Source organism: Argiope bruennichi, chromosome X1 (assembly GCF_947563725.1).
Source record: "Argiope bruennichi chromosome X1, qqArgBrue1.1, whole genome shotgun sequence".
In the NCBI taxonomy this organism is placed as follows: Eukaryota; Metazoa; Arthropoda; class Arachnida; order Araneae; family Araneidae; genus Argiope; species Argiope bruennichi.
The window spans coordinates 135,644,942-135,670,797 of NC_079162.1; the positions used below are offsets into that span (position 1 = coordinate 135,644,942).

Below are 25,856 nucleotides of genomic sequence, written 5' to 3' on the forward strand. Positions count from 1 at the left end.
TTCTTTCGTAGCCAAAACATAATCGACTTTCGTTTTCATAGCAATCCACTGATCGCGATAATTTTCCGCTATGTCAAGGTCATTAGAAAATTATTCTTCTTCAATATTTTCCATTTCGGACCATTTTACTCTACTTTTTTCATCTAATTCAAATAACCTTTCAGCTTTAGCACTTAAAATATTCAATACCGGTATCAATTCAATTTTACTTACCAGTTCCGTTTTCACAGCATTTTCAACTTCTTTCAAAAATTTGGTAAATAATCGCCTGAGTTATGTTCTCTCCCGTTTTAGATAATCCATAGTCCTGTCACTGACGCCAATTTGTAAAATATCTTTAATAATTACTATGGATGTGATATGAGAAAACACTTTATTTGCGATTCTTTACATAGAAAGTTTCGAAAGCATATTTTCATCGAGAAAACGAAATCTGAATTAATTACACTGGAGTGGAGTTGAGTTGCATCTGGTATGACGCTTACAACTGTAGTGGCTCTTCTACATACAGCAGTAGGTTTCTTTTCTAATCATCCTAGGTCATTCGTCACGTTTCGTTCCTCAAATTAATACTTAGAATAAAATTCAAAATATTACCATCCAGAAGATGGTTCGGTCCTCACTGGTGGCTCTTGAGCAAGGAGGAGTCAAGAATTACCTCAATTATATTAGAGGCTGGGAGGTTATATTAGAGGATATCAATTATATTAGGGTTTCTGAGGAGGTTTGCAGTTTTAAAATAATTACAGTTTATTTTACGACACAAACACAGCACTAAAATAGACGGAAGACAAACACATTTAGATTCTGATACATCAAGACTAGCATTTTACTTTCAAGCGATCTACATGAGTTCAGTTGATGGTTCAATGAAATACCCACCGCAAATCATGCGGCGACCTACGGTCCAAGCAGAATGGGAAACTGCGTCCCATTCTGCTGATTTCTGACCCAACTGTTTCTGGCTTTAACTGCGTCTCGTCCGGCGATGAAATGAGAGAAAAGTTGGATAGAAGCTTATAGGGGCTTCTCCGAGGGAAAATGAAGGGAAAAAGTTGCAAGGGGAAAATCTTCAGAATAGTAGTTTTAGCTTATTACGCCTATCCTTAAGAGCGAGATGGGTAGGTCCGTTATTTTTTGACAACTGAAGAATTGCTTTGAACTTATTTTTTTTTTCGATTAATTTCAAATATGATTGTTGTTTAAATATTTTTAATGTACTTTAGATTATTTAGAGACGGAAATGTGAACGTACATGATTAATTTAAAATCAAAAACGATCTGGAAGCATCCGTTATTTACGATTAACCATACTATCTTATGTTTTTGTAATAAAATAGTCTTCAAAATTAAATGCATGATGAAATGAAAATTAAGACAGTGATTAGGGCCGGAAAAACAGTGAGAATAAATTTTCTCATATAATATATAATACAATGCTAAAAATAAAAATTTCTTTACACATAATTTCAACGAATTTTGTTTTAAGATATATTTTCATCTAAATATTAACTAATAATATTGCGATTATTTTCTGGAATAAAAAATAAATATTTAAAAAAAATTAATTTGATTAATATTATTATTATTTTATTTCCTAACATATGCTAACTATAAAGCTGGCGTATTAGGGGGAAAAATATTTTGAGAACAAATTTTTCATTTTTTTTTTTTTTTTTTTTTTTTTTTCCCGCATGAGTATGAAACAGCACCAGTTTTAGAACATCATTGATTAACTGTTTCTCTATATTGCAGCACTATTTAAGAAATATTTCCCAAAATGTAAGATTTAGGACATTTACTAATAGCTAGATTCAGAAAAAAGATTCAGTTAATCAATCAGTTCAGTTCAGTTCATTTTTCCATTCTGGGAAACACTGTATTTAGCTTCTATTTTTATTTTTTATTTCACAATAAATTCAAGTGCTAGAACTTGGATAAAAAAAATTAATAAAAGAAATTACTAAGAAGCACGTTGGGAACTAAAAAAACACATTTTCTAAACAAGATGTTTCTTTTACAGGATTTTAAATTATTCATGAATTCATTAGAGACACACCAAATTCATCATAAATCATATCTAACACAGGATCCCATATTTATTTAAAGATCGTAAACATTCAAATCCATATTATTTAAACAGAAAAAATTTATAGCAAAATTCTGCTCTACTAAATGAATATGAGCCGTTTATTTTGAAAATGGGGAAAATCCATTTTTTGTTATTGCGAGTTATTTAAAGATTTGCGTTTCAATAAACTTAAAAATATTGGTAAGTATTAATAGATATATTTTTTGTATTTTGTGGTACCAGATAATGTAGGTTTATAATCCAATTGTGTTTACAGTACTGACTAAAAAAAAAAAAAAAGAGTTCCATTATAACTAAATGAACTTGCCTCACTTTCAAAATTAAAGAATTATTGCAATCATTCATTTAATTGGGAAATAATATTTCAGTTTCATCAGTCTTTTTTTAAAAATAAAAACAAAATACTATTCAAATTTTTATAAATATTTATTCATTTGATAAAAATGAAAACAAAACCAAGAATATTATAGTAGAAAATATAACATAACAACAAACAATTCAATTTTATTAAGAATTTCAATGAAATTATATATTTCAGTTTATACGTAGGTATAATCAATTTGAATTTTATTCAAGATTTAACATTTTAAAAAATTCGTGATGAACGGGAGGTATATATGGTAATAAATCCATCATATCCTTGTATTTTTCAGATGTAATAAATCTCCTTTTTTTCTTACATAAAAGTTAATTTTATATATCTGAAATTACTTGGAATTATTTACCTTCCTCATTGTGTTGACAAATCGATAATGTTAAATTCAAAATCTCGTTCTCTCTTTGTCGTACATTTTGTATGGTGCATCCCTTGTAAATCTGATCCAGCATATAGTTAATCAATTCATGGTTTCTCCATCGGTATTTTTCTTTCTTTTTAAAACCGCTTTTTTCAGAGGTTGGGTTGAAAATAAATTTCCATGTTTAATTTCATGTACTAAAAATTTATTATGTTTTCGACAATTTTGTATTACTTTATAGTAATCCTGGGGAATATGCAAGGAACTGGTTCTGGATTGAATAGTTACTGGATAGTTCCACTCCAAAATCACGATCGTTCGGTAGAAATGAATGTCCTGACAATACAAAATTTGTGATCAATGATATTTATTTCCTTTTCACTGGACTGAATAATCGGTGATGGAAGTAAACATTATTATCGACACACAAAATTAAAATACGCATTTTATTATTTATAAAATACTGTACAATCACCAATTTTCAATATTAAAAATAGATAAAATAGAAACACCTTAGATTTCAAACACGATGTCAAGCGGCCACATTTCCTTCACCATAAAGCAACCAGAGTTAAATTTTGCCGTAATATATTCGGTCAAATATAATTTCAATCTAAGATGGATTTGCACTACTTTCAAAATAAACAGATTTGCAATACTGTTAAGAGAATAAAATTCCATCTCCAAAATACTAGAATCTAAATATTTTTTTACTATAAATTTTTTACACATAAAAAGATTATAACAAGTTTTATCTATAACTGCCATTATCTCCATTTTTTTCAAAAATGGACTTGCCCCACTTTCAAAATAAACGGCTCATATATGAATTAATGTCAAGTGGATTTCTTAAATGCCTAAGTCTAGTTACTATCGTTAAAGAATGACTTTCCTTCAACAATAATAAGAGGATGGCGATATATTTCAGTTTTTCGATATTTCTTAGGTTACAATAACCAACATTTTATAAATCTGAAAGCTTTATAAGCGTCATAATATAACAATGAAATGCTTTAAATATTCGAAACTCGAAAATATATTTTTTTTTTTTTCGTTTTGGTTGATAAAAATAAAAACGAAGTTTTATTTATTTTCTCTTGTTGTTCCTAGGTTGCAACTAGCTCACAGTATTTCTCAAAAGAAAACAATATTTAGAATAATCACATACCCTGTTTAATAAGTATGAGTAAAATAAATTATCGTACTTTCAATTATGCTGCTAGATTCGAAAATGATACAAAAAATAAATAATTAAGTGAATCGACAGGAAATAAAGAAATACTAATCCTGAAAATATTTACTCAAAACTCGTTATAGATAATATTCTTGAACAGTTCCATTTTTTTTAAAGAAATATTGAAAAACAATTCTGGATCATAGTTCCGGGCCGCAAATATTTTAAATAAAATTCCTTTATTTTGGTTTTCTACTTTCTTTAAATGATTCTTGATCTTATATTTATCCCAGTTTTAATGAGAGAAAGAAAACTCGGCAAAAGTGCAATCGATTGCTTTGTCCATCACAGGGTGTTGAATATCTTGGAGGCAAATATATAAATAACCAATAAAAGCACAGAAATAAATTAAAATATGGCCTATGTTTATCTTTCGACGAATTATTTAAACACTATTAATTAAATAAATATAATATTTAAATACCTCCAGAAGTCAAAACTTTTTCAAATTCCGAAGTTCGCTATGAAATAACAATTATGATTTAAATAAATTACTTTTTCAAAACAAATCAAATAAATTTAAAGCAATAAGGAAATAAAAGAAAAACTTTTTGAAGTTCCGTTAAATATGACGCTTTAAAAAAAACCACATCAGCTTTTATTGTTTTCCCAACTATGAATATTGATAAGAATCTCTTTCCTTTTCTAGTGAATTCTTATTAAATCCCACTATTATTAGATTGGTATCATGAAAAACAATTTTTTTTATATTTTAAAATGGTATAAAACTCCTTTTCGTACAGTAATATTTTCGGAAAATATCGCAGAAAAATATCAAAATTCAGCTTAATTTTTAAGTAATAAAAGTTTTAAAAAAATCGATCCGAGGTGCACATTCCCACTCTCCAAGGTATACATGAACCAAATTTGGAAGCTGTAGGTCAAACGATCTGGTCTGTAGAGCGCCAACACGTATCCACATTTTTCTTTATTGTTTGTTTAGATTAGTATCGACTAGTCACCTCAAGCGACCTGCTAGTTCGCCAAGAATATTGGTCATATTTGATTTCATATAAATCTTTTAGATTTAATTTCTTATCTCTGATTTCACCATATAGTCTAATTTTAAAGCCTTTAATTTAATTAATTAAAATTCTAATATTTTTTTAAAAATCTCTGAGGTACTTTTTTACCCCCCAAAATATACATGTGCCAAGTTTGATAGCTCTAGGTCTAATGGTATGGCCTGTAGAGTGCCAACAGGCATACACTTTCATCTTTATTACTACACTCGTGTCCAAAATTAAGGTCACAAACATAAAATCTGCGAAAAATGAAAAACTATTCACTGTGTTGCCCCAAAATTTAGCACAGAGGTACACTACAATGGAAGAAAGAACATAGACACATAACAACATGGAAAAGATTTTAATTGGGAATTAAGAAACAGGATATATCAAAAAGTGTTACATTATGAATCAGAGATAAAGCATTTATCTCGGAAAAAGCCTGTCTAATATGGAATGTGACCACCGTGCACTGCTATTCAGGCTTCACAACGAGCTTTCATACAATTTATGAGGGTGTCAATAAATACTTGCAGCAACAAAGCCCATTCTTCCAAAAGCGCGGCTTTTAATTCTTGGAGGGTATTAGGAGGGGGGTTACGCTGTGCAATGGCTCTTCCGAGACCATCCCAAACATGTTCAATAGGATTGTGATCCGGAGTCCTCGAGGGCCAGTCCATACGTCGAATATCCTTTTCCTCAAGAAAATCCTCAACGATCTGGGCTCTGTGTGGAAGCGCGTTTTTATCTATAAACATGAAGTCTGGACCAAAAGCACCCCGTAACAACCTACATAGGTTTCAAGGATCTCATCCCTATAGCGATGTGCATTGACAGTACCCGCATCGAAGACGTGCAGTGGTGTGAGACTGCCCAACATTATGCCACCCCAGATAAGGATTCCTCTGCCACCAAATCGGTCGATTTCTTTTACGTAGGAGGGATGATAACGAGCTCCTCGCTCTCTCCAGATGAAGATTCGACGAGTGTCACTCTGTGTGGTAAATCTCGACTCGTCACTGAAAAAAACACGCCCCCATTCTTGCTGGGCCCAAGACTGATATGTTAGGCACCACAACAGCCGGACTTTTCTGTTGGATGCAGTCAAAGGGACGCGCTCAACTGATCGCCGGGCATAAAGAGCCCTCTCTGCTAGACGTCTGTATACTTTTTGTCTGGAAATTCTTATCCCAGACGCAGCAGCAAGGTCACGAGCATGTTTAGGAGCCGTTGTCAGCCTATGCCATCGTGCGCTTAATGCTAAATAGCGATCCTGTGCAGGCGTCATTGCTCTGTGACGTCCTTGGCCGGTCTTCCTGATTGTTATGTATCTGGCAACAGCCAGATTAGAGAAAGGAACTGTTATGTATCTGGCAACAGCCAGATTATAAAAGAACCTTCCAGGCTGTGTGACGCGCGCCTGCTTTTTTGCCTTTTTGAGTTCCGTAGTTCTTAGTTTTGTACTTGTTCGGTGTAGTTGTTGTTATGCTCGTTCGTGCCTGTGCATCTTAATACTAATAAATGTTCTTTGCGTGTATGTAAAACGAATCGTATCGTCTCTCGGTCTACCTAGCATACATGACAAAAGAGTTGGCGACGAGGATGGGATCTTCGAACATTAGTTTTGAATCTTATGATGCGTCTGTGGAAGACTGGTCCAGTTATGTGGAACGTTTAGAATCTTACTTCGTTGTTAATGGGATCGAAGATAAAATGAAAGTCCCTGCTATTTTAAGCCTTATGGGAGCAACAACGTATAAATTGTTAAAGAATCTAGCCACTCCCAACATTCCTTCTGAATTGACTTATCAAGATATCGTAAAATTACTTTCGGAACATTTGAATCCTAAACCACTGGAGATGACAGAACGGTTTCGTTTCTACAAGAGGAAGCAATTTGAAGGTGAGTCCATTGCAAATTATTGTGCCGAATTTCAAAAACTGTCGATACACTGTAACTTTGGGAACAATTTAAGTACGATGCTTCGTGATAAATTGGTGATGGGTCTCAAAAACGAAAATATACAGAAAAAGCTGTTAGCAGAGGATAAGTTAACATACGAAAAAGCTAAGAGCATTGCATTCGCAATGGAATCTGCTCAGAGAAATGTGTGTGAAATTCAGAATCAAATGGTATCGATAAAAAAATTACATAGTTCGCAAGATAAAACTATCAAAAAAGATTTTTCTAAATTTAAGAAATCTGAACCTACAAAGAAGTTTGATAAATCTCGGAAATGTTACAGATGTGATAGTACTCAACATTTAGCTCACGAATGTAAGCACAAGAACACTCAGTGTAGGAATTGCTTAAAGAACGGGCATTTGGCAAAAGTCTGCCGCTCAAAACTTAACGAAACAGTTAAACAAATAGAATCTTGTTCTGAAACTGTACCAGTTAATAGCGTTAAATCACCACAACATGCAAGGGATAAGATTTTATTAGAAATTTTTGTTGAAGGGAATAAGTGTTTATTTGAATTAGATACTGGTGCTGCTATTAGTTGTATGAATGTGAATGAATTTAAGAAACTTTGTCCGGATGTAGCCATTAAGCCTACCAAATTATTGCTTAGGAATTTCGATAATTCTATGATAACAGCAGCTGGCCAAGCAGTGGTGCAAATTCAATACAAAGATCAAATTAATACAGAAACTATTTATTTGGTACATGCAAAAGTAAATGCAGTTTTTGGTCGTGAATGGTTGAGAAATTTCCAATTAGACTGGAGCTCAATTAAAGCAGTTCGGGTTGGAAATTGTAATTCTCGAACCAATAAATTAAATATCTTGCTTCAAAAGTATGAGAAAATTTTTTCTCCGGGTATCGGGAAACTGGAAAAGTTTTGTTGCCGTCTTCAAATGAAACCTAATTACAAACCGGTATTTTTTAAACCTCGACCAGTACCATTTGCTTTAAAAGAAAGAATAGAAGCTGAACTTAAGAGGTTAGTTGCAGAAGACATCATTGAGCCGGTGACATATAGTGAGTGGGCTACACCAATTGTTCCTGTTATCAAGCAGAATGGGAACCTACGAATCTGTGGTGATTATAAGGTGACTATCACCCCGGGACTAAAAATTGAGCAGTATCCTTTACCCCGTATCGAGGACATTTTTGCTGAACTGTCAGGAGGAGAGTTCTTTACTAAAATTGACTTATCTGAGGCATACCTTCAAATGTTAGTTGATGAGCGGGACCGACATCTATTGACGATCAATACTCACAAGGGTTTGTTCCGTTACAAGAGAATGAATTACGGTATAGCCTTAGCTCCGGCAGTGTGGCAGAGAGCCATTGAACAAGTTTTATCAGGCATCGCGGGGGTACACGTATTTTTAGACGATATTACCGTAACGGGGAGAATGATCAAGAGCATTTTGAAAGGTTAGAATTAGTACTACAGAGACTAGAAGAATATGATCTCAGAGTAAATAAGCGGAAAAGTGAATTTTTTAAGAAATCTGTGAATTATTGTGGTCATACAATTGATAAATTCGGCCTCCACAAAACACAAGAAAAAATCTATGCAATTACGAAGGTACCAGTTCCAAAAACTGTATCTGATTTGAAGAGTTTTTTGGGTTTAGTCAATTACTACGGAAAATTTATTCCCAACTTATCTACTCGTGTCGCTCCTTTCAATAATTTACTGCAGAAAGATACTAAATTTTTGTGGACTGCAGAATGTGAAAAAGCTTTCAAGGCATTGAAACAAGAAATTGCTTCAGACCGAATTTTATGCCATTATGATCCTAAGTTACCTCTTGTATTACAAACTGATGCATCACCAGTTGGAATAGGAGCAGTTTTAAGTCACATTATGCCAGATGGTTCAGAAAAACCAGCAATGTTTGCATCAAGGTCATTGACTAAAACGGAACGTAATTATTCGCAGATAGACAAGGAAGCATTGAGTATCGTATGGGGAGTAAAGAGATTTTATCAATATTTATTTGGTCGACATTTTGATCTCGTAACCGATCATAAACCCCTAGTATCAATTTTCGCACCTAATCGTAGTTTACCATGTCTATCAGCAACACGAATGGTTCATTATGCACTTTTTCTCCAAGCATTCAGTTATACAATCAAGTATCGAAACACAAAGAATCATGGCAATGCCGATGCACTTTCACGGTTACCACTAACAGTTGACAAGGACTGTGAGTACTTGACTGAAGCAGACGTGACAAATATTTCGCAAGTTGAATTAATGCCTGTTACAGCAACCGACATAGCTAGAGCTACTAAAACTGATAGGAAATTGTTCGAACTGTATGAAAGTTTAAAATCTGGAACTGAATTACCTGTGCCTTGGAAAGGTAGAGAATCTGAATTTTCATTGCAAAATGGTTGCATAATGTATGGTCATAGAGTATGCATTCCTGAAAAGTACCAGAATCAAGTTTTGGAAGAACTTCATGTTGGACATCCTGGAATTGTCAAAATGAAGGCCTTAGCTAGAAGCTACTGCTATTGGCAAGGTATGGATGCCAGTATAGCCAATTTTGTTCAGAACTGTTCAGCTTGTATCGCAACGAGGAACGAACCAGCAAGGATAAATCGACATCCGTGGGAATGGCCAAATGGACCTTGGCAAAGGATACACGTTGACTACGCTGGTCCTTTTATGGGTAAAATGTTTTTTGTAGTCTCTGATGCATATTCGAAGTGGATAGAAGTCATTCCGATGAAAAATATTACAGCTAGTTTTACAATTCATCATCTTCGTATTCTTTTTGCTCATTATGGAATTCCCTTAACTTTGGTTAGTGATAACGGCGCAAGTTTTACTAGTTACGAATTTCGACATTTTTTGAAACTGAATAATATTAAACATATAACTTCAGCACCTTACCATCCTGCTTCGAACGGACAGGCAGAAAGAATAGTGCAGTTGTTCAAAGCTTCGTTGAAATCCAGTAGAGGTGATTCTGGAGATCTAAATGTGAAATTACAAAGATTTTTATTACAGTATAGAATAACTCCACATTCACTCACGGGAGAAACTCCGAGTGCCTTGTTTTTGAAGAGATGTATTCGCACTAGGCTTGATCTTTTTAAACCAAATTTGAGAGACAAAGTTGTTCAGAAACAGAGTTCGAGACTTAACACAGAATCTATCTTGCGTGAGTTTCAGGAAGGGGAGAAAGTAGCCGTAAGAAATTATTCCGGACCTAACAAATGGAAAATTGGAACAATTATAAACCGAGATGGAACTTTGAGTTATAGCATACAAGTTGGAAATGAAATTTGGAAGAGACACGTAGATCAAATAAGGAAATGTGGGAAGTCGATTGAATTATCCCAAGCTGATACTGAAATTCCAATTTACGATAAAGAATTGAATTTTCCAGATGAGCCAGTATCCGATGATGTTGCTGAATCGGAACCGCCTGCACCTGAACCTGAAGTTGTCCCTGAACCTAAGGATGTACCTGTATCTGCCACTCCAAGTGATGAGATGCCACCTGGGCCTGTACCAGATGCTTCCGGAAAGCCGAAAACTGATGTGCCACTCCGACGCTCAAACCGAATCAGGAGACCTCCAGAGAGACTGGTCACGACCTTCGTAATACAAGGCCTCACAACTCCCAACGCGTTCAGCCCGTGACGTCACGAGTTAGGATGAATTTTCAGGAAAATTCTAAAGGCAGCTGGTGTAAAAGAGTGCGGTTAGTCACGGTAGATGTTGGCGTAGCGAAGTGCGGGTAATGTGTTACTGGTTTTATTTAAAACTTTTCTGATCTTTTTTTCATATTAATTTTAATTTATTGTAATAAAGATGCCTAGTGCGTGCTGTGTTCCTAATTGTAAAAGTAATTACACGAAAAATAGCCCCAATATTTCAGTATTTTCGTTTCCAAAAGATGAAAACACTAGAAGAGCATGGATCTCTGCAATAAAGCGGGACAATTTCGTGCCAACTAAATATAGTAAGGTAAGTTTGATTCTTTTTTGTACAATTTTTAGTTAATTAATTCTCTCGAACTGTGAAACATTTAAAATTATGTATAACTTCCATTTCTGTCATTTTGTTTTCTCTACATTTAGTTGCTTATGCTTCCAATTACTTTGGTATTGTTTGCTTGAGCTAAATAAAAAATTTCTTTGTTTTATTGTTACTTCTCATAGTCTTTTTTTTTTAATTTGTTCTTAATATTTAAAATGTTTTGTTTCTGTATCTTTTTAATTATACTTCATATATATATTTTTAAAATTTGACTTAAGCCTAATATTTGTTTCATATATGTAGGTCTGTGCTAAACATTTTCCAGAAAATCAGTTTTTAACTGTTAGAGAAGCGTTTAATACCAGTACAGGAGAACTTATTCAAGTACCAATGGAGTATAAAAGGTAAGTTTTTTTTAGAAATATGTAATAATTATCACCAAAATCTTACAAAGTACTTAAGTGATTTACTGTTATTATACTCTTATAAAAAAAGTTTAAAATCTTCTAATGAATAATAAAACTTAATTTTTTATTATATATATCATGACTATAGATTGTAGCAAATTAAATTTATATTTTGTTCTAAAATATTATGTAAAAAAGTTAGATATAGTTGTAAAACAATATGAATTGCATGCTCATATAGGTTTAGAAAATGTAGTTTTTGTTTATCTATAAATCATCAGATTATATATAAAATAATTAATATTTATTATTTTTAAATATCATTAGTTATATACAATCTTTAATTATAAATGAATGCAACTTTTACAAAATATCTTAAACTTTTTAAAAAAAGTAATGAAAAGTTAACTGTTTTTAAATCAATTTTTCATATTGTGTAAAATCAATTGATTAATTCATGTAGAATATTGTATTGCTTGAATGGTAGTAATAATAAATAATTATTTTAGACATTCCAACACAATATTGAACTATTTATTTTGGATGAATAAATGTTTCTGTTGATTTTAAATTTTATTATTTAATAGTATGATTTTATTTAATACTGTCCAATATACGTTAGCTTTCAGTTTATGCATTATAAAATTACTAATTTTTTTTTATCTAATGAATTCCACTTTTTTTTTTCTAGGCTTGTACCTGGTGCTGTACCTTCCATTTTCCCTAATTTACCCTCATATTTTTCCTCGGAATCAAAAGCAAGAAGAGAAACTCCAATGGATAGGGCAACACGTAAGGATATGGAGAACTTAAAAGCAGCTTTAAATAGCAGTCTCCAGGACATAGCAAAAAAAGAGGAGTTAGAAAAAATCAACACTTTTTCTGATTTAATTTTAAAATTTAAAAACTTTGAATCAAATATATGGAGTGTAATTCAAAAAGCAAACGAAATAATTTTTATTTGTCTAGACACTTCTCAAGCTCCTAAGGTAAGTCATTCTTTATTAATTTCTTCCAAATTAGAAGCCCATGCATATGTTGCAGATCATGAGGTTAGAAGTTTAGGCAATTTTTCTTTTCCATTAGTCATAAGTAAATCAGGTACAATTATAGAAATTCTAGATCATTTAGAAAATTTTATGTATGAGTTAAAAGGGAAAATTGAAGTAAAAGATACAGTCCAGTTAATATGCAACTTATTAAAGGCCCTTTCGGAAAATTCTGAAGTTAGCTCGCAAGCAATTAATTTTTTGATGGAGCAAGTTTCTTTTCTTATAAATAATAAATATGCACGCAGATATTCATCTGATATAATGATATTTTCATCTTTACTGTATACTATAGCACCATCTGCATATAAATTCCTAAGACAAAGTGGATATTTGGTTCTGCCTCATCCAAATACTATAAATCATCTGTGTTCAAAGTATAATGTAAGCCCACAATTAGAACAACTAGATTCATATTTTTTGTTGTACATAAAACAGAAATTTAAATATTTGCAGGAGAAAGATAAAATTGTGACTTTATTGCTAGATGAAGTTCACATAAAAGAATATTTTGAGTATAAAGGGGGTTGTGTAACGGGCATGTCGTGTGATTCTGAAGCTTCTGCTTCTAGTGCCCAAGTTTTTATGGTCAAAAGCATTGCATCCCAGTATAAAGATGTTGTTCATGTTCTGCCAGTGCATTCCATATCAGGGGAAATTTTGCATGAATTTATTAAGAAAATCATTATTGGATTGGAAGGTATTGGGTTTACAGTTATTGGTATTATTACTGACAATAATTCAGTTAATAGGAAAGCTGTTGGACTTTTTATTGATCCGCCAGAATTATCTTATTGTTATTCTCATCCAGTTAATAAACAAAGACCACTGTTCTATGTTGTAGACCCTGTTCATTTGTTCAAGTGTATGAGAAACAATTGGTTAAATCAAAAAAATGATGGGAAATGTTTCTTCTATCCTAATTTTGATTTGGTTCCTGAGGTAAAAGATATAGCTAACTTTAAAACAGCTCGATTTTCAACTATAAGAGATTTGTACAACTTAGAATCGGATAGCTTAGTTAAATATGGTTTTAAATTAAGTCTTAAAGCACTTGCTCCATCAAACATGGAAAGGCAAAACGTTCAGTTGGTTTTGAGTATTTTTAATGAACATGTTGCAGAAGCTCTTGTTGAATTAGGAGAAAGGAAAAATTTAATCTATTCTAAGGATACGTCTGAGTTTTTAAAAATCATTATTACATGGTGGCAAATTGTTAATGTTAAAACACCGAATAAAGGTAAACGCTTAAACAATAGGTATCAGGAGCCATTCACTTTTGATAAAAAGGACATTAAGATATTATTTTTAGAGAAATTTTTAAAATGGCTTGATAATTGGGAAGACATGAAATTTAATACTGGGACATTTACAAAAGAAACAAGGACTGCTTTAGTTTTAACTACCAAAGCTTTAATAGAAATTTCATCTTATTGTAAAGATAATTTTAAAATGAGTTATATTCTCCCTGGCAAGCTTCAAACAGATGACTTGGAAAGTAGGTTTGGCTGTTATCGCAGATTAGCAGGTTGCCAATACAATATTTCAACACAGCAACTCTTTGAATGTGAAAAAAAATTAAGAATTCAGTCTTTGTTGAAACTGTCCGTTCCCAGCAAATCTTTCGGCACCTTTAAAATTACAAATTTTGAAACAGATGATATCTTTCCGGATTATGATCCAAGCTCTTCAATTGCTTTCATCGACCTTAAAGTAGAACCAACAGACATTTTGAATTTGCAAGAAAGCCTTCCTGTTTTGATGTATCTTGCAGGGTATTGTATTTTTTCTGTTTTAAAAAAATCTAAGTGTACTGCCTGCAAATATTTACATCAGTTAGATAAAGAGATAGAATTATCCCCAGAACATGAATATTTAAAAAATTTGGATAGGGGCAAACTTTCTTTCCCGCAAGAACATATTTTAAATGCAGTGCTCTATAATTTTACAGTATTTAAAAAAATATGCGACGAATATGAGTCTGAATTCCTAAAACTTCGCGATCAAAGAAAAATAGTTTCTTGCCTTACATATTCTATTCTTGAAGAAAATGAATTCTGTGATAGTGGAGCATGTGATGAAGGTCATCAGTTTAATTCCATTATCTGGAAAGTTGTTTGGTGCTCCACAAATATATTTTTAAATAATTATGTTAAGAAAAAAAATGATAATTTAGCTAAAGCTTTAGCTCAGAAAAAAAACCTAGCTGTAAAGAAAGCAGAAAAAAGAAAGGAAAAAAATTAAAAATTACTAACTTGAAAAAGAGGAGGGATGATAAAAATATTTAATATTAAATTTTCAAGCATAACAAGTAATATCAGTATAAATTGTTAATTGACTTTTATCACAATTGTTTCTTTTAATATTGTTATTAACTTTTATTTATAAATTTGTATTTTAACTTTATTTAATATTATAATTATTTTCATTTGTCTGTGTGAAATTTATAATAAAGTATAAAGAAACAAAATGTATTTTGTTATTGTCTCTGAAAATAAAATGTTATGAATCAAATAGTGTGTGATTTTTTGTGTTGTCCTTTACTGTTACTTCAGATTAAGTATAAGTGCATTGAAATGTGAAATCAGATGTAATAAAAGCTAGTTTATTAAATTGTATGAATTACTAATATATTAAATGAAAACAATTCTTAATGTGAAAAAACAAGGTGTGAAAGTAATTCTTTTTTATCAACAGAATTAGTTGGTGTAAAATTTAAATCTGATATTAAATACATTAATGTTTTATTTGAAAGTTCATAAGTAATTTGAGAAGTAAACAATTATATGTTAGTTTATAAAATACATGTATTACCTGTCACTACAATAAAAAAAATCATCAAAAGCTTTAAAAAGTCTTAATGATTAATTTAATTTCAAGCTTTAAAAAATATTTTCAAGGAAAAAATAAAACGATTTTTAACAGCTTTTAATAAAATAAAACTATTAAAACAAGAAAACTAACAATACCTCAATGTATATATCTAATAAATTCACATCTTCGAAAGTTTGAATGTTATAAAATGGTCAATACGCTATAGAGGACTTTTAAGATTTTCTATCATGCCGTTTCTTTTATTCACACGGGAAAAAATAAATCTTGAATTTTATGCAAGATTCATGTCTTAATATTAGGAAAGTAAGTTATTTTTAAGTGAATTTAAAATATACCTACACATCAAGGAAGAAAGCAGGATTCTGCTCACGGCAGGCAATCATCCTCATTGTGTGACGTCACAAACTAGTTGTGAGGCCTTGTATTACGGAGGTCGTGGACTGGTCCTGTGACTCTATATTTTGTCGGGGAGGAACTGTTATGTATCTGGCAACAGCCAGATTAGAGAAAGGAACTGTTATGTATCTGGCAACAGCCAGATTATAAAAGAACTTTCCAGGCTGTGTGACGCGCGCCTGCTTTCTTGCCTTTTTGAGTTCCGTAGTTCTTAGTTTTGTACTTGTTCGGTGTAGTTGTTGTTATGCTCGTTCGTGCCTGTGCATCTTAATACTAATAAATGTTCTTTGCGTGTATGTAAAACGAATCGTCTCGTCTCTCGGTCTACCTAGCATACATGACACTGATTACAGTACCACTTGTTTGGAATTGATTCCACAACCTGGATACCACTTTCGGGACCACTTGTAACCATCGAGCCACCTCCGCTTGAGACTGCCCAGCTTCAAGCTTGCCAACAGTTCTCCATCTCAAGGCACAACAGTTCTCCATCTCAATCTAAACGATTATGAGAACTCATTCTTACAGGAAACAGGTTCAATTTTTTGTTTTAATGCAATATTCACAAAATTACAGGCAAAAATCCCAAATGCCTAAACGGTCTAATTTCAGTAGCTCCCCAAAAACTAATGCTAAACAACATTTTTTTCCCACAACAAAGGTTAATATCGTGTTAGCCATCCTTCACAATATATAAAATATAATTTGTTTAAATTTTACTAGTAGCCATTTAGAATTACTTTGAAAAACATCTTTGTGACCTTAATTTTGGACATGAGTGTAGTAAAGATAGTGATGCATACCATATAAAAAAATCACTAAGGTAATAAAAAGAGGTAAATGATGCGAGGGGAGAGTGTTATACCATATCAAGGTCGCAACTGATTATTTTTCAATCACTTGTCATAGCAAACGAGAGGATGGAAAAAACAAGCTGAGAGCACGGATTGGGAAATTTTGTTCGGGATTAGACTAGTAATATACCTTCGGGATGAAATTAAACTATTCACTTATTAAAATATTTAAGTTCAATAACCAGTGAATAACCTTAAAACTTTTGGCATAGTTTATATATTAGTAAAGTATCTTTGTCAGCGGCGAAGCATGTGTGGTAACATATTACCCTGAAAACTCGATCCTGCAAGCATTTTATTATTAATTTCTGAAATTAATAATTCAAAATTAAATTAACAATTTACAAATATTTTTTTATTAAAATATTAATTTTATCAATACTGAAAGGCCCCAAACGCCCTTTCAACGAAACTACGGCGGCGCCCGAGACATCCGAATATCACAAAGAAATTTCTTGAATTTCTTCACGAAAAATTTTGGTTGTTACCTTTGGTGCAATTCAAACAAGGGGAAATTATGCAGGTGAGCAATTTTTCATATGATATGACGGAGATGACGTGATGACGCAAAAGATGAGGATAGCAATATTCAATCTACTAACCCTAAAAGGAAAGGGTCTTTATGATTATTTTTTGCTGCTTCTTAAACGATTTTTCCTTTTTTTTTTCTTTTTTTTTTGTGCTTTCGCATTTTTGTAGATCTTTTATTTTCACTTACGATTTTGGTTTGCAACTTTTTCTCCCACATTTTAAATCAAATACTAGCTCATTTAAGAAAAAAATTGTTAGAAAGATATTCTATACCTATTTCAATAGTGTTGATGCTATGACAAGAAGATATGTGTTCATATCATTTTAATTAAATATGATAATAGATGTTAGTTTGTAAAATCAGTATTTATTTTATGTCTGTTATCCTTTGTCTATTATTTTTTTGTGTCTGTTAATACATGTAATGAAGATTGTTGTTGATTCTTTGTAATAAACAGCATACCTCATTCATTTATATCTTTTATATTATTTTCTCTTGTTTTATGCCTTGATAATATATTTTATATTGTGTCAATATTTTTCTTTACACAACTTTGGAATAGACCATTTTCATCTTTAGCATTTTTGAATTAATAGTTACCTTTGTAGTTTGAAAAAAATATGTAACACTATTGAAACAATTTTTACGTTCAGTAATATGTTTCAGTTTGTTGGCTGAATAATCTACACTTTTTGTAGTTAAAATTGTTGTTTTTTTTTATTTGTATAATTTTTTAAGAATTATACAGCTAGAATTTTTACTCAAACATCTTTTTCTTTGTTAATTCCTTCAGACATAAGAATTTATGCAAAAATAATGACATCATTGGACACAAATAAAAATTTGTTACATTTGACGAAAACATTGTTTTTACACTCAGAGCAAATTTCAACATTTAAAATTTAGACAAAAACATTTTTGCTTTACTTTTTAAGAAGTGGTACATATTTAGTACCACTATATTTTCTAGTTTTCTAATACATAATATAAAATGTTTTTAATTGTATCGAATTAATCAAAGTTTCATTATTTAATATGAATTTTTTTAACCTTTAGAAGCAAACCTAACAGTTAAGATTTAAATAAATAACATAAAGCTATTAGGATAATGACAAAATAGAGAATTTTAATTTTTTAACTATTTTTTTTTTTCATATGTATCAAAATATTATTCTCAATTACTCTTTAGTACGAAATATTTTTTGTGAGAAGTATAAAAATACCTGACAAATTCAGCAAATTTATTCAATACATTTTTTTTTCGAGTGTGTGTCACAATTAACACGTTCTTCTGATGTATCTTTATGGAGGATTTGTTCTTTTAGTAAGTATCTGAAATATACAAAATGCTTTTATAATGTAGTTCACAGGAGTGATCATGCTTTGAAAATGTCCTTTCTTCATAAATGGATTAAAAACGAAACGACCTTGCATAAATATTTAACTATAAAATAAAAGGTTCAGGAATGAAACCGCCATGTTTCAAAAAGCTGAATGAGTTCTTTCAAATGACATACTAAAAATATATATAAAATAGAAAAGGCAACTGTAATTTAATAAGTAATAACTGTCGGAAACTAAATGAATGCTGCAAACTTTATCGCTTAAAAATACATTTAAATAAATTTCCTTTAATACAATTAAGTCTTGATGGATCACTGACTCTTTCACAATGACCATACATACATAGGCGGCGGTATCACGGGGCAATTGCCCCCCCTTGTCGGCAACTGCTTGCCCCCCCCCCTCCCCGTCGGCGAAAGATTGACTTTCATCGGCAAAATTCTTCACCACTTCAGGATGGTTATAAAGAGCCGAACATGATTACTTAAAAACCATCTTAAAGTTAATATATTGTAAACTGTCTAAATATCTAAGTAACGTTAAAGCGTTTTGACCATATTCGGCAAAATAATCGATAGGATGCCAGGTCAATAAGATGCAGCATTTTGCAAACAATTTTTGATAGACCGACTAAGAACTAAATGCAACTGATGTCGAAGACATTAAGTTCGCAGATTTTCAGGCATCTGATTCAAATGTCGTCCATTCAGCTTATAATTTGCGCTACTTTTGGCAATATAACCGACAAGGTAATAAATGAATAAGATATCGTTAATGTGATAGGCTTATTTTGTGGACAAATTTTGGTCGGCCGACTATAAACTCAATGCGATGAGTGCCGAAAATGTTAAGCCTGCAGATTTTCAGACATTTGATTGAAATGCTTTTAATTAGCACTACTTTTGGTAATATACCCGACAAGGTGAATAAGATGTCGCAATCTGCCGAAAATTTTTGGACAGCCGACTATGAACTCAATGCGATGAATGTCAAATACTATATCCACAGATTCTCAGACATGCGATTCAAATTTGTTCATCAAGCATTTAATTTATTCTACTTTTAACAACATAACGACAAGGAGACATGTGAATAAGAAGTCGTATTTTGCCTAACATTTTTGATCCATCGACTAAGAATTAAATGGGATGGATGTCGACGACATTAAATCCGCAAATTTTCAGTCACCATATTTAAATGTCATTCATTCAGCTTATAATTTATACTATATTTAGGAGAATAATCAATAAACTGGCAAGTGATTAATACATCGGATTTTTATCGAACTAATTTTTATCTTTCAGCTAAGATGTTATCATAGGTTATGGAGAAAAAAGAATGGTTTTCATCGAGTACTTCGTTTACTTGCCAATGGAATTATCAGAGAAATTAAAGCTTTTATACTATACATAAATAAGGTGATAGTGTTGCTTTCTTAACTTATCATTTAAATTCAAGTTCTAAAATTAATCGTCATCTTATTCATCTAATATTTAGCTCCTCGATAATGAAATGGTAAATTTATTTTATTTATTTCACAATGAGAATTATCTGACTAAAATCCAGTTAATGTCTAAACTAAATTTAATAAAGCCCTCTTTTCTTTCGATACTCTTGTGCATATGCACGCTAAGAAGAGTTACTTTGCAGTAGCCAAATTATGGGAATTCATTAAATTCCTGGAGTAAGTAAATTGTAAAATTGCAAATTAAGTTACTTTGATAGTAAAATATCTGTTTTCGGAATCTAATTTATCAGGCTGCAATTATTACACTATAGAAATATTACCGAGTGCAATTGATGGTAAAAATTTCATTTCTAAATTCTTTTTAATCCATCGGGAAAGCATAATATTTTACAAGGAGAGACGCGGACATTGCGCGTTCGCCACAGCGCGACACAAAAAGCAGAAGTGGGGGAAAAAAGAGAAATAAATTATCCCTCGTCTTCTATAACCTTAGATTTTGATAGGGAAAATATTTCTTCATAGTGCTAATATATTAATAAGATTCTGATAGGGATTTCTGACGCATGTCAATCACATGTAAGGAAACACAGGGATCTTTTAAAAAGAAAGTGCTTACTGGACAGTTTTCTGTTCCTTCGCGCTGAGCGTGTGAAAGCGTCGGCGTTTAGTCGATTCAGCAATTTTATAAAGATTCTCTTGAATTATTTAAGTAGAGACAGTGGAATTGTATCATGAAATAAGAAAATGAAATTACTATGGGCTACATTAGGATAAAATCTTGGAAACTAATTAAATTGAAATTAGAGTTTATATATTACAGGTTGTTGCCGAATTCGACCGACAAATTCAGAGGGGTGATAGTAGGCATCAAGAGGATAAAGAATCACCATACAACATGGGGTCCCAAGCGTCGTTTAGGGGGGTGAAAATCGCAAAAATATAGGGAGTCGGAGAACTGTTGGAAACTAAAAAATTAATAAAAAAATAGCAGATGTTGTTTCAACTATGAATTTTTTTTAAGTGAAAGCACATTTTGAAAGACTATTTTTCATGTAAGTAACATGCCAATTTGTTGAACCAGGGTGTCGTAAATTATTGAAAACGATAAAGTAGCTTAGAACCCTTATCTGCAAAAATATTAAAGCTTTAAGAAAAATAAAAGCTTGAAAATATAAGGGATTTTATACTCTTTAATTTGATATAAGTCTGTAGTGTGAAAACAGAGAAGGTTATAAGATATTAAAAAAAAGAGAAAAAACTAAAATGTTTGCTGTAATATCGGCACCGATGTTGACAGAAGGTATTGCAAAATTCTACTGAAAAATTCTGAGGAGTGATAGTAAGCATCAAGGCGATAAGAATTTCCAAAGAAATATAAAGTCGCAAACGACGATGAAAATTTATTTGCTGGAATACAAATACAGCATACATTTACAGCACAGACATTTTAACATAAGAAAGGAGACGATGAGAAACTTTTATAAAAATTGCTCAGTGTTGCGGCCGCGAAGGTCATTACACAACCGACACCGATGTTTAAAGGACCGCCGGACGTGCTCAAACATACCAGGTGTACCTGCGATTTCTCCAGCAGCGATGACGATCCGTGCTACGAGGTCTTCCATTGTATCCAAAGGTGTCTGATAAACAAGAGATTTCATGTGGACACAGAAGAAGAAATCCAAGGGATTAAGCTCCGGGGAACGTGGAGGCCAATCAACAGGTTCGCCGCGTCCAATCCACCTAGTGGAAGGAGTACATGTTTTCAGCATGCATGCCTTTCCACACCATTTCGTGCCGAATATCCAATTCAGCTTCAAATGATCGCGTGCTTGTTGATGGGATATCGGCAAAGCGCTGCAAAACTCGGTTTTCTGTTTCAGGTGTTCGCACACTTCGTTCTTGCCCAGCATTTAGTCTAATTATTTTGAAGGATCCTGTCTCCCGCAACCGTCAATCAATATGTGCAAAGGTTCTGTGGTGTGGACAACGCCTACTTGGATATTGCTCTTGGTATATTCTTTGTGCTAGGCTTCCTTTACCATCCGCTCGGCCGTAACTTAAATGTATATCCGCATATTCGTCATTTATGAAATCTGACATGGTGTTTGCGAATGAAACTTATCGACTATCAATTCTGCACTGCTCCTTAATGAATACAAGCTGCTTTTATACTCCTCGAACCATCAATTTTGCAATTCTCGCTGCCTTTTTCTTCCTAGAACGCATGGAAAATTTACATATGAGAAAGCTTCTTCTTCTCGACTACCTTGTCCCAAATCCTCGCATTCATTGGGCCATTCTGTTCGCCAAGCTATTTGTTTCTTCGATATCTGTTTTTGTGATTTTCACAGAATAAACGTCTCCTGTTACACTATGTTTTATGATAATTTTTCATCTCCTTAATGCCTACTATCACTTCTCTAAATTTTTCGTTCGAATTTGGCAACACCCTCTGAAAACATAGGTGCCGATGTTGCAGAGATGTTTCTCGGCAAACATTTTAGTTTTTCTTGAATATCTTAAAACCTCCTCATTTTTCACACTGCAGACTTATATCAAATTAAAGAGTATAAAATTCCTTATATTTTCAAGCTTTTATTTTTCTTAATGTTTTAATATTTTTGCAGATAAGGGTTCTAAACCTTTTTTTCGTTTTCAATAATTTACGACACCCTGGTTCATCAAATCGGCATGTTACTAACATGAAAAAAAGCCTTTAAGAATGTGCTTTCACTTAAAAAAAATTCATAGTTGAAACAACATTTGTTATTTTTTTATTAATTTTTTAAAGTTCCCAACAGTTCTCCGACTCCCTATATTTTTGCGATTTTCACCCCCTAAACGACGTTTGGGACTTCATGTTATATGGTGATTATCCTCTTGATGCCTACTATCACCCCTCTGAATTTGTCTGTCGAATTCGGCAACACCCTGTATATGAGTGTGTGTGTGAGGTATGGTGTGGTTGCTTTTCAATTACATGAAAGAATTTATGCATAAAATTTATTAAATAAATTATTATTTAAATTCTTCAGATACTGCATTCAGAATTGTAAATGTCATTGGGGAATGCATCTTTTAATTTTCTTTTTAATTCTTTTTCTTTCAATTATCTTTGGAGCAAAATATATATAATTACTGGTGCTTCTAAATTTTTAATAGACTTTGGATAAAGATGTCATGATAAAAGGATGATTAAAATAATCTTTCAAAGAATATTTATAACATATTAACTTCTTGACATACGAATTCACTTAACATCCTAATTAGATGGCAGATGTATCTGGGACAATTATTATTATTTTTATCACTAGAATATTACAAAGCCATTTGAGGTAATTTCAAGAAAATAAAAATTTATCAATTCGATGCGCGAGTCAGACTCGCCATTATATGAAGAGGTTAGGAAAAACCAATGCATGTAACTAAGGGGATAAAATTCACTTTTTGAGAGGAATATTAGCTTGCAATAGCTTAGAGGGGGAAAAAAAGTACGTAACCATAAGAACGCGTGCTTAAAAATGAAGATAGAAGAGTTCATATTCAAAATCTAATTTTTCATCCATTGGTTTTTGAAGAATGCATTGCATTTGTTTTTTAAGCCTAAATATACACTGAAAGATAAATAAATGAGGAATCTAATGTTTAAGTAGTCCATTTTTCACATCTTACGAAAAAAAAATATAGTACATATATTTAGAAGATATTTTCTTCAATCTTTTGAAGAAACAACATCATTCTATCTTTCCCGCATTCTCTATTGTTCGTCCGAAGTCTAATAAATTTTTGTTGATCACGTGTACTTATACGAAATATATCGTATGGAATCGTAAATATATAAGAATTACTACTCGTTTCAATCCTTATTTAAAAATTATTTTAGGTAGGGAACTACGCTAAAAAATCGACTTTTGGCGAAAATATGGAATGTTATTTTTTTTAATTATTCTGGATTTTTAAAAAGTTTTTTTTATAAAACTTTTTGAATTTAGTTTCAACATTCATTTTATATAGCTTCTGATAAAAAATGATAAGATCATGCAGATTTTCATTTAGTATGACACACCATTCTCGCGCAATCTGTGTTTCTATTTATATACTACAATCTAGAATAAAATAGAAACATGTTTTTTCTAAACATATATCTCAGATAAATTAAATCTCAAGAGTGTCATTGACTCAAACATTGACAAGCTTTTGATGGTCAGTAAAAAAGAAACTCAGAAATTTTTTTTACAAATATCTTTGTAAATTTTTAACAATGAAAGAAAGGGCTAACATCTGAATAAAAAGCTAAATAATAATTTTCTTTAATTACATGTAAAATTAATTATTATAAGTTATTTTGAAGCCAAATTACAGAAATTGCACTTGCCTCTCAATCGGCAAAACACTGCCGCCGCTCTGCATACATAGCGGTTGGCGTGTGTTTAAGATCTGAATTCAAGAGACGGGTTATATCCGATTTTCCGCTGCAGCGATGACGTCGATTCGATTGAAAATGATTGATTCATTTGCCAGGAACATATTTCAACGGGCATTTTTGACTTTGTGAGAGATCGTCATCCACTTTGGCGGGCAAATTAAGATTGTGCTTGCTCGTCCTTTATATTTATTCCAGTGCGCTAAGGCTCTTAAACACTGGGCATTCCATTATTCTGAGGTACCTGAACTCGAAAGATCTTAAGAATGAGAAGTTTAATCATTCTTATTTATCAAATAGGTGTTCACTCATACAATAAGGGAATTATCCTAAAATTTAATTTTAAGATAGTTAAATAATAATGAAAAATAAGAACTATAATTACAACTGCTATTAAAAACTATAAATTACTGGATAAAATATATACAAAATTTCGTTCTAAATTTACCTAATGAACTGGAACCAGATATGTAATAGAAAGCAATTATTAATCACAGACAGGTGATCTAAAATTGCTTGTTTCTCAACATTTTTCCAAAACAAATGTGTTTTATTTTATCATACATAATCGTCATAAATTGTACAAAATATCAAAATATTTGTTTTCAAAGTTTTTATGATAATTTTAATTTTGATTCATGTCAGCTGACGTGTCTTACTCGTTATCTGATCGCGGTTCAAAATTACGAGGTCCATTCCAAAAGGCCCAAGTGTTGCTTTAAAAACGAGATGTTAATAAAACTAAACTATCCTCTCGTCAGGACTGTATTATTAAATAGTCAACAGTCTATTCTCACCCCCCCCATATTTTAGAACCTTTTCCGGTATTTTCAAAGTAATTCCATTTTGTCCTTTCATTTAAATTCGACAACATTATTAAATATTCCTAGTTATATAACTTTTATTATTCTAAAAAAAGATGTTGCTTTATAAATTGATAAATTTTTGATTTTACAATTAAATACAAGTTTAAATGCCTCAAATATTTCATAAAAAGTTATAAAAAATGACAAACAAATTTTAAATTTTTATATCGTACCTAAGGGTTGCTATAGACTTAATCCGGCCGTGTTGGTTTTGAGGAAAACAGTGCTCGTTCTACTATAATAAATGAATACTTGAGTTACATTTTCTGTGACTATTCATTTTTGTTTAATTTTTTACAATATAATCTAAACAAGTAAAAGTTCCTTTCATAATTGCAATGTAAAACAAACAAAAAAATATGTATAAATAATCTCTTTTTTTTCCTGCTAAACAAATATATAAATAAAGGATACATCTTCATATTTGAAATGTTTCTCATACTTTCAGTCGAATTTCAGGATAAATTTTGCATAAAACATATTTTAATTGATTTCATTAGCAATATGAATTAACAAAAGTTGAGTTAATTATTCAATTATGCATAAATATTTTTAGAAAACTATGCCTTTCAGTGAACTGCATACATAATATATTAATACAAGGACAGTAAAAAAAAAATCAATTTATTCACAAGTTCAATTTAAAAACGTT

At 31.7% G+C, this 25,856-nt stretch overlaps 2 protein-coding genes across 2 annotated transcripts in view; both read left to right on the plus strand.

The window, feature by feature from the left end:
* Positions 1 to 6,558: 6,558 nt before the first annotated feature.
* Positions 6,559 to 10,754, plus strand: LOC129959412 (uncharacterized protein K02A2.6-like). Its single transcript, XM_056072233.1, has 4 exons — positions 6,559 to 7,749; positions 7,873 to 8,403; positions 8,532 to 10,646; positions 10,728 to 10,754. Exons 1-4 carry the CDS (start codon positions 6,649 to 6,651, stop codon positions 10,752 to 10,754), a joined length of 3,774 nt encoding a protein of 1,257 aa, XP_055928208.1. The 5' UTR covers positions 6,559 to 6,648.
* Positions 10,678 to 25,856, plus strand: part of LOC129959413 (uncharacterized) — a 35,611-nt gene continuing 20,432 nt past the window's right edge. The window contains exons 1-4 of the mRNA XM_056072235.1: positions 10,678 to 11,015; positions 11,331 to 11,431; positions 12,126 to 12,867; positions 12,922 to 14,700. Of these exons, the coding sequence (XP_055928210.1) occupies positions 10,860 to 11,015; positions 11,331 to 11,431; positions 12,126 to 12,867; positions 12,922 to 14,700 (2,778 nt within the window). The 5' untranslated portion in view covers positions 10,678 to 10,859. The remainder of the gene's footprint in view (positions 11,016 to 11,330; positions 11,432 to 12,125; positions 12,868 to 12,921; positions 14,701 to 25,856) is intronic.